General features: G+C 32.6%; 1 protein-coding gene across 1 annotated transcript; it reads left to right on the forward strand.

Annotated features, from left to right (window-relative positions):
* The first annotated feature begins 1,533 nt into the window (after nt 1-1,533).
* Nucleotides 1,534-16,984, forward strand: meox2b (mesenchyme homeobox 2b). The gene is made up of 3 exons (XM_051136811.1): nt 1,534-2,511; nt 5,515-5,687; nt 12,454-16,984. Exons 1-3 carry the CDS (start codon nt 2,025-2,027, stop codon nt 12,673-12,675), a joined length of 882 nt encoding a protein of 293 aa, XP_050992768.1. The 5' UTR covers nt 1,534-2,024; the 3' UTR covers nt 12,676-16,984.
* Nucleotides 16,985-20,739: the final 3,755 nt, after the last annotated feature.

Genomic DNA, 20,739 nt, shown 5'->3' on the forward strand with positions numbered 1-20,739 from the left:
TAGATCTTTTAATTATTTAATTCAGTATACAACAGCACTTTAATATGATTGACCTTTAAACAGATTTTATCCAAAATAAGAGGTGGGCGATATACTGGTAGACACGTTTAACCGCTAGAAGTATTGAACGAGTTATTTTTGGCAATTTATAGGCCTTGAACGGTTAAATGCACACATTTGTATGTGTCAAAATGCCTGTGTGTGCAAGTTTCTGTGTAAACACAGTAATTTAGGTCTTAAGTGAAAGCAAACAGCTGAGAAGGAAAACACAAGTGTAACAGTATATTAGATCCGGGCAGCAATTAAATTTAATAAGAAGAAATACATATTTAATTTACACTGTGAAAAATAAGCAGTGTTTTTGTACATTACTTTATGATTATTTTATATGATGATTTCTCTTCTGCTCACCAAGCCTGCATTTATTTGATCCAAAATACAGCAAAAACAGTAGAATTCTGAAATATTTTTACTATTTAAAACAACTGTTTTATATTTGAATATTTTTAAAAATGCAATTTATTCCAGTGATTTTAAAGCTGAATTTTTGGCATCATGACTCCAGTCACATGATCCTTCAGAAATCATTCTAACATTCTGATTTGCTGCTCAAAAAACAAACAAACAAACAAACAAACAAACAAAAAAAACCATTTATTATTATTATCATGTTGAAAACAGCTGAGTAGAATTTCTGAAGTTCTGAAGAACAGCATTTATCTGAAATAGAAATCTTTTGTAACAATATAAATGTCTTAATCATAACGTTTTATCAATTTAAAGCATCCTTGCTAAATAAAAGTATTAATTTCTATAATTTATTTCCCCAAAATATTACACTGACTCCAAGCTTTTGAATGGTATAGTGTATAATGTTACAAAAGCTTTTTATTTCAGATAAATATTGAACTTTGGATCTTTCTATTCAACAAAGAATCCTGAAAGAGTCCTCAACTGTTTTAAATATTTAAAAAAAATTATTATTGATAATAATGATAATAAAAAAATGTTTCTTGAACAGCAAATCACCATATCAGAATGCTTTCTGAAAGATCATGTGACACTGAAGACTGGAGTAATGATGCTGAAAATGTAGCTTTGATAACAGTTATATTTGATAACAGTTATATTATATTTTAAAATAATTTTAAAATATATTTAAATAGAAAAGTTATTTTAAATAGTAAAAACATTTCAAACTTTTACAGTTTTAGCCGTACTTTGGATCAAAAAATGCAGGATTAGTGAGCAGAGGACACTTCTTTAAAAAGCATTAAAAATCTTACTGTTCAAAAACTTTTGACCAGTAGCGTAGATGATTTTGGGTAAACGTGCAGACAGACAGACACCAGATAGCACCCAAAAACCCCTCACCCCATTCCCCCGGTCCCACCCCTAAGACCCCCATAACCCTTTCGATCCATTCCACACTCACTTTCTGGCTGCTTATGCAACTCATTTCTTAGAAAAAGCGTCTGTGGGATCGTATAGCCCGGGTCCAAAATATCGTACCCCAGTTTTCACGAGCCCGGAACTTAGTTGGCTGGCCTCAGATTTATTGTACCTTGCCGTTCTGGAGGAAGATCGTATGCATGTGGTCAGTAGCGAGGAGCCTGCGACCCAACCTCCCTCTCATGTTACGCCCTATATATAACATCCATTCCTCCAGCACCTCCGTTCAACCCCCCCTCCCTCGTTCCCTCGCTCCAGCTCCACTTCTCCAGAAGCGCTGTATCCAGTCGGGCCCAGACGGCTCTGTCTTTCCCTCTCCCTCTCTTTCTCTCTCTCTCTCTCTAGTCTGTCACCCGAGCTTCCTCTTGCAGGCTGTGTGTGTTTACCCTCTTTTTCGGCCTGGCAACGGGGCTGCATGCTCAGGATTACCGGAGGCCTTGCCTTTCATCGCCGCCCGCTCCCTCTTCCTCTCGCCTGGACTACGGTGGCAACGGGTGCGAGGCTGTGTGATTTCGGGGCTTCCCTGGTTTCCTGCTCTCGGAGTTAAGTGGATTTGTAGATACTAAAGAGACATGGATCACTCTCTGTTCGGATGCCTTCGGAGCCCGCACGCCCCGTCCCAAGCCCTGCACCCGGCGTTCACCCAGTCCTCCCTGGCCCTGCACGGCCGCTCCGACCACGTCTCCTACCCCGACCTCCCGGGACCCTCACCACCCTGCAGCTACGTGGGGGAGGAGGGTGGCTTCGGAGGACCTCATCACAGAGTTCACCCCGCTCCACAGCATCCACACCACTCGCAGCATCAGCCCTCCTGGCATGTGCCGCAGATGTCGTCGATCGACGGCGAGCGCCACGGCCTTTGCCTGCCGCACCCCGACGCCGCGGCTCCAGAACTGTGCGGCGCAGGAGCGGGTTCGCAGGGCCTGTGCGCAGGTAACCCAACACTCTCTGGAAGTGACCCTTCTGGGGTGTCGTGTGTGTCTGGAGAATACGGGAGACAGACCATGTCACCTGTTGAGCCGGAGCGACGGAATAGCAAAGGAAAGAGTGACAGTTCAGGTACGCAACTCAAAACGATTTCTATGTACATATGCATTCAGTAGAAAAGGCATTGTGAAATTTTATTTCTTTAGCTTAATTGAATTAATTTTTTTAATAGTTGATCATTTATGATTATTACAGTATGAATAATTCAAGTGTTTTCAAAGAGTCAAGAAGTGAATTTGGTGTTTTTTAGTGCTCATCAGATTTATTTAGAATACCACAAGTAAAAGACTTTTATTAATCAAAAATAATTGTTTTTTATAATATTTGTTGCACTGTCTATTTTCTGTAATCTGGACTCAGAACTGAGATTTGCAAGTCAATTTTGATAATGTATTTAAAAAATATTAAATGCATCCATATACCAAATTATGTTTAATATATGTTTAGAAAATAGTTTAGTTTTCTTTTTGCAATATTCAGTAAAAACTCCAAGATTAATGTACCTTTACATTTTGACATAAATAAAATGATTTAAAATAGAAAAAGAACGATTTTTGGAATTAAATAACTTTATTTTTTAATTTAAGATTTTTTATTTATACAGTTTGCTCCGTATCAAGACAAAAATGCTTCTATATGATCTAAATGGAATTTATTGTATTTCTGCTGCACTGTAAAAAATAATTTTTTTGAAGTTTGCAAGAAAACACTGTTTTGGTTTTTCTCCTTCAAAGTTTTGCATGTAATTCAACGCGTTACTTGTCAATTCTTGCAGTTTCTAAATGTAAACTGTTTCGTAATAAATCCTACACCTCTTTTTCAGTTTGTATTTATCTACAAACAACTTAGAAAAATTTAATACAACTGTCCTGTGTTAGAAAAGGCATAAGCAGAAAAGTGTGATTAATTTTTACACATTTTTCATTCAGATCAGATCCACACACACACAAACCATTCTAATCCATCCACGAACTGTGTTGAGGAGCGTGCAGACTTTACAAACAAATCAATCTGAGCAGTTATAAATATGGTCAAAAGCAGTTTAGAGAGAATGCATCCTGATATGAGAATAAATTTAAAGTTAATTAAACCAAAAACGGGACACGGCACAGTCGTGTTTTAATAGCGTGGCCTGGTGCTGTGGGGCTGCCCTGTTTCTTTCTCTCATCAGTCTCAGAGGTGTAAGTCACTCTGGCATTTACCCTCAGGTCTTTAATAGACCACAGGTGAAAGCCGCCGTTAAACGCTCACGCTGCCCGCAGCTGCGCTTTTGAAACCCCCAAACACATACGCACCATTTACGGCTGGGGAAAACGGAGCTGCAGCTGGAGAATTTTTATATAAAAGTGACCCTTAAATTACAGGAACAATAGGAAATGTCACACCTGGTGATCTAAGTGTTTTGACATCGACATAGAGTCTTTAAAAAACAGTGGCGCAGAAAACGGAACACAAACACACAGATCTTGCCGAATAAAATAAAATTGTGAACGGAGCAAATGTCTTCAAGAGAAAAGTCCATGTTAAGTTTAAAATTAAATCTCAGTAATTGAATTATTTCAGCTCATACTGTACATCTAAGATTTTTTTCTACTTAGTTATGCCATGAAGGGGGTCTAAATGCTGTAGCTTTTCATTCAGGTGCCTGTAATTTATGGCATACTGATGGATAGGCCCAATGGTGGTAGAAATTTCCAGAAGGCTCCTGTTGGCACTTGCTGTGCCTTTATACCAAATCCAATTTCCTCCAGTCTGTTGGCAGTTATCAAAGCCAGTGTGGTTTCCATTTAGAGCCGTGTCACATATCGAGATGTTGCAGCGATAGGCTGAACAGATTATAGATTATTATAAAAAGTGATGTTGGATATGAAATATGAGTTTCAAAGCTCATAATCTTGTGTTCTGTAAAAACCTTGGATTTCTACAGCAGTTGTATTTTTATACCCGTTTCAGAGGAGCCAAAAATTCGACATCTAAATCACACCCGTCCATGAATGGCAAGCCTAAAGATATTCATTGGAAACATATTTTCCTTTAAAGATTTTTTTCTCTCTCTTTTTTTTAAACAACTCTGTCTGTTAACCGATTGTGTTTTCATTATTTAAGAAAAGTAAACATTTTGAGATTTTAAAATTCGCAAGGCACAAAACAAAAAGGCTGTGTGTGAAATTCAAACTAACAGTAGTTGAAATTATAAAAATGAAAAGAAAATGTACATAAAATTATGAGTTACTGGTTGCTATTCACGTATGTTTACACTGATTTGTTGTAAAAAGCTATTTCTACCTGATCAATACCTTAAATTGAGTTTTGTTGGAAAAACCTAATGTATTTAGGTTGATTTGGTGCCGCAAAAATAAAATTTTTGATTTTAATAAAATCAGTTAATGAGGTTTTTTTAAACTATTTATGTAGACAATTGCTATAGCAAAAATAATTCTTAATAAAATAAAAACTCTATAATTTACATACTTTGCTCACATAATGAGCAGAGAAGCTATTCAGGTAGCACTGAAGTAAATGTTTCTTTTTAACTGTAGTATTTAAATAAGCTAATAAACTATATTCTATTTTTTTGCAGATTAGTTTTACCTTAATAATATAGATAGATTCATTACAACTTTATATTACTCTATTATATATTGTATAACAAGCCTCGGTCAACATACATACAGCTAGGGTTGATTCTGATCATTTTTGGACCAATCAGAAATGTTCCTTGGGAAAGCTTGATGTATTCTGTTGAAGGAGACGTATGTGGAAAATAAGGAGAGTAAATTGATCTGATTGTTGAAGAGTGTGAACGAAGCCCTGTTGATTCAGGCCAGATTTGAGAGCATGTGCTCCGTTCTCCGCCTGCTAAAAACACCAGAGCCATATCGCCATAATAAAGGGTGATTGGCAGACCAAATTGTTCCGCTTTCATTTTTATTTTTGTTCGTTTATTTTATTTCAGAGCCCTGCAGTTTATCACACCATCTTATTTTTTCACCCTTTTGCTTTCCCCTAGCCTTATTTCTTTTTCTTTTTCTGTGCATTTACAGCGGCTGGAAAGTGATCTGTTTTTCATTTCAGATTCCCAGGATGGGAGCTATAAGTCAGACGTGAGCAGTAAACCTAGGAAGGAGCGCACAGCGTTCACCAAGGAACAGATTCGAGAACTGGAATCAGAATTCGCTCACCACAACTATCTGACACGGCTTAGACGTTACGAAATCGCTGTCAACCTTGACCTCACGGAGAGACAAGTACGTGAGCCTGTTTTCACATGTTTCCAACAGACATAACACTGGCACTTCCACTGGCTTTGAAAATATTTCTTCGCTTGACGGGTATAAAAAAAAGGCTGACTTCACTTAATGTGAATTAGTCATATAAAGCGATAAATGCAATGCTTAATGTTAGTAATTTTCAGCAAATTAAATGACCTCATTTACTGATATAAATCTTAAAATATTTCAGGATGAGCTCTCTAGACGTGTGTTTTACATTAGAAATGAGTGACGTGGTTTATACAGGGCTCTGTGTGGAGGGGTCTATTTGTTAGGATTGAGGGAGGAATTCCTGCTTTTTCCCCCCAGTTTTTTCTTTTTTCAAGAACATTTTTTGAATGACTTTTATTAGATAAGACAAAGGGAAAGTGACAGGGCAAGAGAGGAACAACAGGAGCGGGACATGATCCAGTCTGGCTCCCCATGACATGAGCACATTTTTATTGCATATTACATTAATTCAGAGGTGTCCAGTTTTCCCATCTGCTAATTAACGGCAATGAAAACCTTTCAAAATAGTGGCAATAAAAAGCATATGGACGAGACAGAGTCTAGTTGTCACAAAGGTGCACAGTTACTCAGTAACTATAAAATTTAGAATGAAAGTTCATTGTTTTAAGGTACATTAGTACCTGAACATGAACTAGAAATGTTAAGAATGAACGATTACAGCATTTTTTATTCATAGTTAATATTAACTTCAGCATTTACTAATGCATTATTAAAATTACAAGTTGTGCTTGTTAGCATTAGGTAATGCACTGTAAATTAACATGAACTAACAATGAACGACTGTATTTTTATTAACTAACATTACTAACGGATTAGTAAATACTGTAATAAATGTTCATTGTCAAAAGTTAATTGTTTGTTAATGTTAGTTACTGTTTAACAAATGACACCTTATTGTAAAGTGTTACTATTTTTTAAATCTATTTTGGTTTACTATATCTTTGACTCTTGTCTCTATAAACTCTTAATTTGCTGCTTAATAATAGCTAGTAAGGTACTTGTTACGTTTAGGTATGGGGTAGGATATAAGGATCCAAAATATGATCATGCAGAATATGGCATTAATATGTGCTGACTAAATACTAATATGCTAGTAAATGCAAATAAAGTGTTAACCAAAGTTTTAAAGAAATTGCTAAAACTTTACAATAAGGTGTCATTTGTTAACATTAGTTAATGCATTAACTAACATGAACGAACAATGAACAGTACATTTATTTATTAACTATTTATTAATCTTGGTTAATGTTAGTTAATAAAAATACAGTCATTTATTGTTTATTCATGTTAGTTCACAGTGCATTAACAAATGTTAACAAACACAACCTGTGATTTTAATAATGCATTAGTAAATGCTGAAATTAACTAAGATTAATAAATGATGTAGAAGTATTGTTAATTCTTAGTTCATGTTAACTAATGTAGTTAACTAATGTTAACTAATGAACCTTATTGTAAAGTGTTACCTAGAAATTATTATTTTTTTAATTGCAATGTTGTGTATTTATATCAGAATTTGGCATTTTATTATTTATACTTTGCTGCAAAGTCAGTAGTAACTGTTTAATTGCAGACTGTGACAACTTACCCCAAAAGACTGTAAAAACATATTGTTTTAATTGGCTTACACTCTAAAAAATGCTGGGTTAAATACAACCCAGCGCGGTGTGAAATTTGGACAAACCCAGCAACTGGGTTGTTTTGACCCAGTGGTTGGGTTAAATGTTTAATTTTATTTAACTGATCTATTGTTTAAAAAATATATGGCTGGCTTATAGTGAGGCCAAAATAGCTGGTAAATGAAAAATAAAAAATCAGACACATACCGGAGGCATCAGCAATGATCAAAGAGTGAAGATTTATTAATAAGCTATTTAAAAATGTATATATATTTAATTATTATTTATTCAACTTGTTAATAAAGGTTCATTCATTAAACATTTTGAGTTCATTTTAAGCAAGAAATATAGTCATTTCTAAGCAATAGTTGCGTTGAATAATTTCACCCAGTGTTTGGGTTAAATTGGTATATATACCTATATACACGCACCTATTTATACCTTTTTAAGACCTTTTAAGTTTACTCACTGTAGTAGAACTAGCCCCCAGTCTTGCATACTACACTTTAAATGTATTTAAAATTAGACAATAGTGAAATTCACTTTAGATCTATGGTAGATACTGATGTTTCGTGATTTCTTCGAAATGGCTCACACATCCCACACAGCCATTCCAGAGTTTAGGATCATTCCAGCTGAGTCCTGACCTAAAAAGAAGTTTTACTGTATATGCAACTATTCACTTAGGATTTGCATTTTTGTTTTATTCCCCTTTTCCCTTGCTACTCCTCCACACAGTTGCTTCCTATCCAATAAGTCCAAGCAGATCCAATAAATCTGTGGACGTGGGTTGATCTCAGACCTTGAACAACAGTCTGAAAATCAACCCTTTCTGTGCACCTTCGCTGTATTGCATTTATATTTAAATTTATTTTATATTTTTTTATATGTATACTACCAGTCAAAAGTTCTTGAACAGTAAGATTTTTAATGTTTTTAAAGAAGTCTCCTCTGCTCACCAAGCCTGCATTTATTTGATCCAAAATACAGAAAAACTGTAAAACTGTGAAATATTTTTACTATTTAAAATAACTGTTTTCTATTTGAATATATTTTAAAATGTAATTTATTCCTGTGATTTTTGAATTTTTAGCATCATTACTCATTCTAAAATCATTCTAATATTCTGATTTGCTGCTCAAAAAACATGTATTATTATTATTATGTTGAAAACAGCTGAGTAGAATTTGTCAGGTTTCTTTGATGAATAGAAAGTTCAGAAGAACAGCATTTATTTGAAATAGAATTTTTTTGTAACATTATAAATGTCTTTATCATCATTTTTGATCAATTTAAATAAAAGTATCAATTTCTATAATTTCTTTCTCAAAAATTAAATTAAATTAAATTAAATTAAAAATAATATAAAAATAAAATAAAATAAAATAATAAAATAAAATAAATAAATGCTGATTCCAACATTTTGAATGGTATAGTGTATAATGTTACAAAAGCTTTTTATTTCAGATAAAAGCTGATCTTTGGATCTTTCTATTCATCAAAGAATCCTGAAAAAATGTACTCAACTGTTTTAAATATTGATAATAGTAATCATCATCTTGAACAGCAAATCAGCATATTAGAATGATTTCTGAAGGATCATGTGACACTGAAGACTGGAGTAATGATGATGTAAATGTAGCTTTGAAATCACAGGAATAAATGACATTTTAAAATATATTCAAATAGAAAACAGTTATTTTAAATAGTAAAAATATTTCAAAATTGTACTGTTTTTGCTGTATTTTGAATCAAATAAATGCAGGCTTGATTTTTTTAAAAACCATTAAAAATCTTACTGTTCAAAAACTTTTGACTGGTAGTGTATATTTATATTTATGTTTATATTTATTACACATATATAAATGAAATGTGAAATATGTCAGCACAGTTCCATAAAACCTGTAGTAGTTAGTCCAAAGAATCGCAAAAAAGTTCCCACACTTCATCTAAATGTTTTTATCATGTAAGGAAATCTGCCGACTCATTTAAGAGCTCTCTAAAATACCTGCGCTGCGCTTCCTAAAATAACCCCCTCAGCCTGAAATAGTCGCCCTGTCAAGGCAGAGGTGGGGGGTGAGGCGCCGCCACTCGGTCCAGATCCGATCGACCCGTTTTAGGCAGCAGCTTGATCATCCCAGAGGAGACACAAATACAGAGCAAAGTGTCAAGTCAGGTCCTGGAGCGTGGGCCAACGGGCGACCAGGAGTTTTGCATCAGCACATAACTGACCAGGTGGAAATAGCCTAGAGAGCCAATGCTAGTCCCCCACAGAGCCAATCATATCGCTGAGCCGCCAAACTTCCCAGAAATCCGCTCCAGAAGAAAAACACACGAGAGTCCACCAGTTACTTTAAGGAAGTTTAAAGATTAAAAGCAGATATGAAGGACCCACAAAGCGCACGAAATGAGGTGTTTTACTTGGTTTATGTATGTGGTCTATACGTGTGGGATCTGAGTGCTGTGTTGGCAGGAAAAGCTTTAAATCTGTCGCTCATCCAATCTGATACACACACGCGCGCAGTATGAAGGGGGTTCTGATACAGAGGGCATGATGGTGGTTTTAGAGTGGGGGTCTGCGTGCCAAAACAACTCTTTCTGGAAAGTGCCATAACACACGCCCTAACACACGTTCCCACAAAGTGGCGTTGAGTTTCCCTGATGCAGATCTTGGACGCCTGTGTTGCTATGAGACCAATAAAGTCTCATAAACATTGTGCGTAATTGACTACTGTATAATAGCTTTGCCAAATAAGGTATCTGCTAATGAGCAAACAACACTTATTTATTCATTTTTACTTGAATGAATGGTATACAACATTTATTTGTTCATATTTATTCTTACAAGTATGCTTAATATAAGAAATGCAAATATATATTGACAAAAAATAAAATATATAAAATTGTATTTAATATTATGATGATTAAGTTTAATTAAATAATAAATTGAATGTGTTAAGTTCTTACCTAGAGCCAATGAAATGGTTCATTTATAAACTGTATGAAAATATTTATAAATGCTATACAAATTTATATCAGTAGCATTTCAAATTTGAAATCAAATGTTTCTGGAAAAACTAAAATGTAATAAAAACTATAATAAAATATAAAAACACGACAAAATTTCGAAAAGTTTAACTAAAATGAAAATGAAGACAGAAAATATATTTAAAAAATCGAACTCAAAATTTTGAATTCAAACATTAACAAAATCTGTAAACCTAAACCAAAAACTAAAACGTAATAAAACTATAAAGAAATATAAAAAAAATAAATTAAAAAAGACAAAAACACAACAAAATGGCTAAAAGTTTGACTAAAATTAAAATGAAGACAAGAGATGAAGAAAATATAAAAATAAAATCTAATTCAAAATATTATCAAAATCTGTAAACCTAAACTAAAAAATAAAATGTAATAAAACTATAAAAAAGGACAAAAACACAATAAAATTGCTAAAAGTAAAACTAAAATTAAAATGAAGACAAAAAAATATATAAAAATAAAATCTCACAAAAACACAACTAAAATTGCTAAAAACTAAAAGAAAAACTAAAAAAGGGTAAAATGAAGAACAAAAAACAATGAAGATAAAATAAAAAATAAAATCTCATTCAAAATATTAACAAAATCTGTAACCCTGAACTATAAACTACAATGTGATAAAAACTATAAAGAAATATGAAAAATATTAAAACAAGATAAAAAGTTAAATAAAAAGTTAAATATAAATAAAAAAATTCAAAATCTTACCAAAAAGAATCTGTAACCCTGAACTATAAACTAAAATGTAATAAAAACTATAAAGAAATATAGAACACATAAAAAAGGGTAAAAACACAATAAAATCGCTAAAAGTTTAACTAAAATTACAATGAAGATAGAAAATATAAAAATAAAATCTAATTCAAAATATTAACAAAATTTGTAAACCTAAACTATAAACTACAATGTGATAAAAACTATAAAGAAATATGAAAAATATTAAAACAAGATAAAAAGTTAAATAAAAAGTTAAATATAAATAAAAAAATTCAAAATCTTACCAAAAAGAATCTGTAACCCTGAACTATAAACTAAAATGTAATAAAAACTATAAAGAAATATAGAACACATAAAAAAGGGTAAAAACACAATAAAATCGCTAAAAGTTTAACTAAAATTACAATGAAGATAGAAAATATAAAAATAAAATCTAATTCAAAATATTAACAAAATTTGTAAACCTAAACTATAAACTAAGATGTAATAAAAACTATAAAGAAATATTAAAAAAAAAAAAAAAAAATGACAAAAACACAAAGAAAATGCTAAAAGTTTAACTAAAATTACAATGAAGACAGAAAATATACAAATAAAATCTAATTCAAAATATTAACAAAATCAGTTAACCTAAACTACAAACTAAAATGTAATAAAAACTATATAGAAAAATATATTTATAAAAAAATGACAAAAACACAACAAAATTGCTAAAAGTATATCTAAAATTAAAATGAGGACAGAATATATATATATATATATATATATATATATATATATATACCCATATATATCATTCATTCAAAATATTAACAAAATCTGTAAACCTAAACTAAAAACTAAAAGGTAATAAAAACTAAAAAGAAATATTTAAAACAAAAAGCTAATAAAAATGACAAAAACACAACAAAATTGCTAAAAGCTTAACTGAAATTAAAATGAAGATAGAAAATATATAAATAAAATCTAATTCAGAATATTAACAAAATTTGTAAACTTAAAACTAAAATGTATTAAAAACAATAAAGAAATAAAATAATAGTAATAGAAACGACAAAAACACAAAATTGCTAAAAGTTTAACTAAAATTAAAAAAAAGACTAAAATCTAATTTAAAATCTTAACAAAATCTCTAATAGTATATAAAAAATACCAATCTATAATAATATGTAAAAGATACCAGAATAACACTATATGTGATAATGTTTATGGGCAATTCATATCGAAATAAAATGTACAGTTAAAACAATTCTACCTACTTGAATTAAAATTTGACATAACATTATGCATCCTGTTTGCTTTCAATATACTTTCTATGACTACTTCAACAGTATTTCTCATGCACACAGGTGAAGGTGTGGTTCCAGAACAGACGGATGAAGTGGAAGCGGGTGAAGGGAGGTCAGCAGGGAGCCGCTGCGCGGGAGAAAGAACTGGTGAACGTAAAGAAAGGAACTCTCTTGCCTTCCGAGTTCTCCCCAATGGTCGGACTGCACCATCCCATCGGTTCGCCCAGCAATGAGGACGACAGTCACGACAGCGACCAGAGCTCTGAGCACGCGCATTTATGATGCCAATTAGAACCTGCCAGTTTCCTCAGGAATCGCCTATGTTGGTACTCCGAAGGCTGTTAACAACTAGCACCGGGCCGTGTTGCGTTATTTCATTCTGAGTGGTTAGGGTTTATTCTTGGTCTGTGAAACAGATGCTCACAGGGTTGAAAACCAGAGTTCGATGGCACCCGGTGGCACAGAGAATAGTCTAAATAATAGTCAAAGGTGGCCACAGTTTTGAAGAGACTATGCATTTCATCCATTATTGTAAATAAATGTAAGTTTGGTTGTTGTAAACATTCCACACGAGTGCCTTTAAGAGGATTTTTGCACTGTTTTGATTTTTGCCCTAACTGTTTGCTACTGTATTTACATACAAATTTTGATACAAATATCATTAATTAAAAAACACAATCTGTGACAGCACAGAATAAGTATTATTAGTTTGTAAAGAAACAAAGGATGCCATTAATTGCAGCCTATTTTTAGATTCATTGAATTAGAATGAAGCAATAGGGTTTTGTTGTTGTTGTTGTTTGTTTTTCACAATATGGGTATTTTGGATTGAAACGGATAGAAAATGGCTTATCGATAAACTCTTAATTTAGAAGGATAACAATAAAAATGGAACTATTATAGATATTTTTTCACTTGCCTTGCCTAAGGCTTGTGTACTTCAGGACTGCAAATACTAATGTTTCATGATCACTGAAGGAATCATTGAAAAACATTACACTACACTTCAAAAAATTGGGTTTGGTAAGATTTTTGTAGATGTTTTTGAAAGATATCTTTGTACACTACCAGTCCAAAGTTTTTGAACAGTAAGATTTTAAACGTTTTTAAAGTCTCTTCTGCTCACTAAACCTGAAAATTCTAAAATATTCATATTATTTAAAATAACATTTTTCTATTTGAATATATTTTAAAATGTAATTTATTCCTGTGATTTCAAAGCTGAATTTTCAGCATCATTACTCCAGACTTCAGAGTCACATGATCCTTCAGAAAGCGTTCGAATATGCTGATTTGCTGTTCAAGAAACATTTTTATTATTATTATTAGCAATATTTAAAACATCTAAATACAGGAATCAATACTTTTTTCTGAAAGAAACTGCACAAATCAATACTTTTTTTTATTTAGCAAGGATGCTTTAAATTGATCAAAAGTGATGATAAAGTCATTTATAATGTTACAAACGATTTCTATTTCAGATAAATGCTGTTCTTCTGAACTTTCTATTTATCAAAGAAACCTGAACAAAATTCTACTCAGCTGTTTTCAACATAATAATAATAATAAATGTTTTTTGAGCAGCAAATCAGAATATTATAATGATTTTTGAAGGATCATGTGACTGAAGTAATGATGCTAAAAATTCAGCTTTACCATCACAAGAATAAATTACATTTTAATTACATTTTTATTATTTAATATATTAAAATAGAAAACAGTTATTTTAAATATAGTAAAAATATTTTACATTTTACTGTTTTGCAGTACTTTGGATCAAATAAATGCAGGGTTGGTGAGCAGAAGAGACTTTAAAAAAAAAAAAAAACATAAAAAATCTTACCGTTCAAAAACTTTTGACTGGTAGTGTATGCTCACCAAAGCTGCATTTCTTTCAAAAATATAGCAGACATTTAGAAATATTTTTGCAGTTTAAAATAACTGTTTTCTATTTTATTATATTTTAAAATGTAATTTATTCCTGTGACAGCATAACTTTTTTTTTACTATCTTTGTTACAGTCTTTACTGTCACTTTTGCAATCAGTTTAATGAATTATTACTAAATAAAAGTATGCATTTATTTAAAAAAAACAAATCTTACTGACCCCAAATTTTTGTATTGGTGTTCATATTTATAAATGCAACACTATGACGTTTTCTTTTCCTATTCAAGTTTACAATATAGTTTATATCTTTTATTTACATTGTAAATAAACATGACAAACTTGCTCAATAAATTTCGCCAAAAAACAACTAATTTGAAACAAAACTTTTTTAATGGAACTCTTACCAAAAGTTGAAGAGGATTATGTGATGTAAATGTTATGGAAAGCCATGTTGAAGAACTAATATTGTGGTTTGGCGTTTGCGTGAAGACCACGTGAGCGAGCATTTTAATTTCTGGACTGGCACTTCATGGCGTCGGCCAAGTTCTCGAACGTCTTTGCTCATATACGAGAGCAGCTGGTGATTCGATAGCTGCAGAAGTTTGGACCGGTTTGATTTGTGGCTTTGCCGTTCCCTCGACACATAGGCAAAACCCAGGCTAAGTGGATTTGTTTTCAGTTGTGGTCAAAGCCAGCCATGCATTTTCCCTCTGTGGAAGACGTTTTTGATTAGCCGTCCGATTTAGATGTTTGTGTATGATATACTGTGATCAAAGTGAGACGCGGAACGATCCCCTTGGGGAAACAATTCGTGGCTTTACGAAATGAATGGGAAATATATTTATGACCCCTCAAACCCTGCCAAGCACCCAGCTGCACTGATCACAGCCGTGTCTAAACAACGCATGATGAATATGGCCCGTCAGAAGCGGCCCCAAACAGACAAATCAATAAAAACACGAGCAAATAAACACAAATCAAGACAAACATGACTTAGGTATGAAAAATACACCACAGATCACAAACAAAGCAGAGCACAGACACACACGCAGGTAAACAAGCAAGACTTTTTTATGTTTGTCTGTCCAAACAATATGAAACTTTTGTACGCGATTGTTGATTTGCTGTTGGTATGATGTTTCTGTCTCTCCAACCACTGTGGAAAGGAATAGGATCTTAAAAGGAACGGTCCACCCCAAAATATTTACTCACCCTTATGTTGTTCCAAATCTGTATGATTTCTTTCCTCTGTGGGGGAAAAAGAAGATATTTTGAAGAATGCTGATAGGCAAACAGTTTCAGTGCTCATTGTCTTCCAAAAATATAACAGAAGTCAATGGGAACCAAAACTATTTGGTTGGCAACATTCTCCAGAATATCTTCTTTTGTGTTTTGGAACAACATTACGGTTAGGTAACTGATGACAGAATTATGCCTTAATGGGACAGTTCACCCAAAAAGATTTATTCATCCTCCTGTCCTTCCAAAGCTGTAAGACTTTCTTCTGTTAAACGTAAATTAAAATAAAACAAAATTATTTTAATGTTCTGAAAAGACATGAGGGTGAGTAAATAATAACAGTGTTTTCATTTTTGGATGATCTATATATATATATTATGAAAAATAACGTGATTAAAATATTTTAACGCACTGGCAGTTAACGCACTGGCCCCGACCCCAGACCTGTACGTCATCTTATTATTACACATTTCATGTAGTTGACTGTTGACAAATATGATGCAAGGCAAAAACTCCACAAATGCATTTATGCCCTAAAATTCAAGATATTGGTGCAAACAAATGCCCCTATATGTGTTTGTATCATATTTATATATATTATATATATGAACAGTTCAGATGCAAAACCAGTTAAAAGTCATCTCAGTCACAAATGAGATAATGATACTGAGTGAATGCTCCTGACACATATTATACGTCCATCAAACACTTTTACTTCAAACTCGCTAAATTTCAGCCTCCGCCCAATCAGAAGTACCAGTACTTACATAGAAACCTATACAAAGTAGCCAGAAAGAAATGCTCATTTTAAAGAAAAACGTCAGAAAAACGTCTTTTGCATCTGAACTCTTCATATATATCACATATTACAGGATATTACACAGGCAGCCTGATTTTGTCAGGATCTATCACAAGCTTAAATGTGATTTTACACAACAGTTAAGTAAATAAGAAGTTGTTATTGTGTTATATTTTAAGCACAATATTACCTTTGAAGCCATAGCAGAATTGTTGCAGCCAGGTCTCCAAGCAACACAGCCGTTTTTAGTTTCTGAATGAATCCGCGTTTTGAACGAACCGTGTGAACCAATGACTCAAAAGCCCGTTCATAAAGAGAGCCGTTTACTTTATTACTGAATGAATAAGTCGTTTGAACGAATCGAAGACATTTACCGCTACCTGCCTGCAGCCTAAATGTTTATTTGTAATAAATTCTATTTTGAATAAAATAAAATACGTTTTATTAAACAAATTATTTCTTGCTGAAGCTACTTTTTGTAATGTCTGTTTGATGCTTCACACAACAATGATTTTAAATCTTTTGGGAGTCATTTGATGTCTGATTAATTTGCCATTAATAAGATTAATTAATCAAAACATCATGTAATTAATTAGAATAAAAATTTTAATCGTTTGACAGCCCTAATACATATATATAAAATTACTCATGCTGTTGTTGTTCCAAACCTGAATGTTTTTTTTTTTTTCTTATGTGAAACATAAAATTTATTTTGAAGAATATGTCAACTCTCAACTGTTTTTCTTTCATATAATAAAAGTGGAAGGAGTCCAAAACAAAAACAACTTTGAGGCATTCTTGTTATTCCAAACCTGATTTTATGTTGAACACAAAACTTATTTTAAACAATGTGTCAACTTTTTTTCATATAATTAAAGTGAAAGGAGTCCAAAACAACAACATTAAAAAATATAAAACTCAGATATTTTTTTAAATACCTTTTGTGTTTCAGTTCCCATTGACTTTCATTTGTATGGTCAAAAATATAATGGAAGTCAATTGGATTCTAACATTCTTCAATCCTTTCTTTCTTTCTTTCTTTCTTTCTTTCTTTCTTTCTTTCTTTCCTTCTTTCCTTCTTTCTTTCTTTTCTGTGTTTGGAATGACATGAACATAAATGATGACAGAATTTTCATTTTTAGGTGGACTATCCCTTTAAAGAACAGTTCGCCCAAAAGTATTTGCATCATGTTGTTCTAAACATCTATGTCTTTCCTTTTGGAAGAATATTGTATAAACTGTCATTTTAATTCAGAAAGATTAGTTGTTGTTACAGACTAATGTGGAAGCCTATTTAAATAAACTGTTGTTGTTACAGACTAATGTTGCCTAGAGCGATTGTTTTGAAGCCGTACCCTTCGGGCACAGTTTTATTTGCACAGAGTGGAAGGTAATCCCATTTCTTTCCTGCGTTCAAGTAATTATGTAGCTTCATATTGTTCTCCTGAGCATCTAAAAATTTCACAGCCAGTGCGTGCATTGCAAGAGGAAGGTTTCTTTTTTTTTCCTCCAAAAAATAAAAACGCAGTTGTTTTGGAGTACCTCTGGCCCATGTTACTTTTTGATCCTGAATGAACCTTCTACCTTGACCCCACAGGGAACGACTTTCCTTTAGCAGGAAGGGTAATGTTGTCATTTCTCCATGCCATGCCAAGAACAACACAGCCAACTGAAGAGTTTTCCACACAGGGTCTGAGTGTCTGCTCAGGCTCCTTCCAAAAAGTGATTTAGGGTAATTTTCAGTGCAACTGTAGGTGTTGATGGATGATGTTCACTGAGGTACGATACGCCGTGTACCACGTGACTGTTGTTATTTTCCTTCTGATGGCTGAACGAGCCCAATCTTTTCTTCGTCTCTCATCGAGGAACAAAAGCAACGGTTATGCAGGTAATGAAACGCTGGCATTTTTATAGAGACTGCAGCTCTCTGCGTCAGTGAAAGACATGTCTAGAGAGTAAAGCGACTACGGATACGCCTGCTCCGAATTTGTCAGTTTCTGCAAACCGTTTGGGTCAAGGCCAGGTCATGATGCATCTGGGATGCGTTAAAAAGGCCATCTGTGAAAAATCCGCAACTGTTACATGTTTATTTAAGTAATTAGACACAACTTTTGAATTAAAATCGCATAAAAAGCTCCCAATCTCCTGTGTTTGCTATGTTGGGAACATCTTCAAATTGCGCACCTTTAAAAACGATTAAAATGCATTCTGTGTTCTTTCACGTTCTTTTATTCCGCTGTATGTGTTTGAACCTGCTTGAATTATGAGGATTATGCAGTGAGACAGATTTAATAATAGCAGTTCAGACCAATCCAATGATGTGGTTTAATCATAATATCACATACTCAGTATTCGGCTAGGGCTCAGGAAACTCTTCTGAATCTTAGGAATATGGCCGGATGATACGGGATGACGAAATGCAGGAAACCACAAACCCTCCAATAAACTGGCAGGGGACCATGACTGACGGCTGTTTTAGCCATTTAGAATCTTATTTATTGGCACAACAGTCACTTTTACTACAGAAGATCTGGGCCAGGAACTGAAACTAACAGCGTAAAATGTGACTTCACACCTGGAGCATTAAAACCACAAGTCACGAATATAATCCTCCGAACAGACTGGAGAAGAACTCCAATTATTGTGGAATTATGAATACAAGTTTGAAAATATTTTATAACAGAAAAGTCATATTTTCCTCATTTTTCATAACTGCTGTGCAAAATACACACTGACATTTAGATCAAAATGCGTAAGCGGCAATTACGATGCCAATGTGGGGTAAAAGATTAAATGAATTCAACAACATGACCTGAATTCATTTTTAATCAATTAGGAAGCCATGGCGAAAATTTATAAAGGCAGATATAACTACATTAAAAGTATAAAAAATGTATTAAAACAAAAAGAACAAAATGATTGCTACAATACAAGCGATATGCTTGTGTGTAAAACATTAAATGTGCTGTATCACTGTTTTTGTGCATATTTGTATATGCATATAATGCACTAATTCACAGGACATGAACTGAGAGACATTAGATGCAATTTATGTAGTAATCCAATAACACAATCCAAACTTACAAAAAATGCAGTTACATGAGGTAGATTCAAATAAATAAATAAATAAATGGTAACACTTTTCAAAAGGTGTCATTTGTTAACATTACACTGTAAAAAGTTTTCACCAGTTTCAACTTGAAATGACTTGTAGTTTTAAGTTATTAAAAATACAGTTGTTCATTGTTTGTTCTTGTTAGTTCATTAGTTGTAGTGCATTAATTAGTGCATTAACTAATGTTAACAAACAACCTGTGATTTTAATAATGCATTAGTAAATGCTTAAATTAACATTTAATAAGATGCTGCACAAGTATTGTGCTGCACAAGTATTGTTTATTTTTAGTATTGTTAACTGTTGTTAACTAGTGAGCCTTACTGTGAAGTGTTACCAAATAAATAAATTAATTAATTGAACCTCATAACTAAACATTTTTACTATTTTTCATCTTAATAATATCTGTAGTGGAACTGATATATTTTAATTATGATTAATCTTAATATTTGTATTGATTTTTTTTTTCACTGTTGCTAAAATATTACAAATATTTAAAATGTGAGAGACAGACACAAATAACAGAAAAACAAAATATTAACTGACATACATAAAATGCTGTGGGGACTTATATGCACATGTTCTTTGACTGTCCACTTATTTTTAAATTTTGGGATAAGGTTTTTTTAATTGTTACAGAAATATGTGATAGGGTTATCCTTAAACAACTCAATATTTGTTTGCTGAATGACGAATCTTAATTTGAATGCTTATCAGCGTAGAGTATTTCACACTGCACTAACTGCAGCAAAAAAGGTAATCTTTAAAATTTGGCATGAACCCACATTCCCGGCTGACAAAATGTGGCTCATAGAACTAAAAAAATGTTGTGCTGTTAGAACACTCAAAAGCAAGGATCAACAGAGCTAAGCCAAGAACAATTAAGGCATGGTCAGAATTTATTGAGAAGCTTTCAGATATAATAACGCGATAGACTAAAGATTGTTAAAGATAAATGGTTGGTACTGGTGCTTATAGATGTGGTAGTCACCCCATAGTTTTCCTTTCTCTATTTGTATTTTTATTTATTTATTTATTTATTAGAATTTTTTTTTTTTTTTTTTTTTTTTTTTTTTTTTTTTTTTAAGGCAAACCCTAGTCTGTACATAGTTTTGTAAACCAGGTATGCTGGCTGTTCTTTACTAAAAATAAACAATCACAAAAAAATAATCTGGATTTAATAATCATTGATGCTAAAGGTTCTTCGTGGAACAATCAATTGCAAAATATATATATATATATATATATATATATATATATATAAGAGTGTAGAATAGAATGTAGGACAAAAGTTTACGTAAATGA

The sequence above is a fragment of the Labeo rohita genome, chromosome 19, assembly GCF_022985175.1.
Source record: "Labeo rohita strain BAU-BD-2019 chromosome 19, IGBB_LRoh.1.0, whole genome shotgun sequence".
NCBI lineage: Eukaryota > Metazoa > Chordata > Actinopteri > Cypriniformes > Cyprinidae > Labeo > Labeo rohita.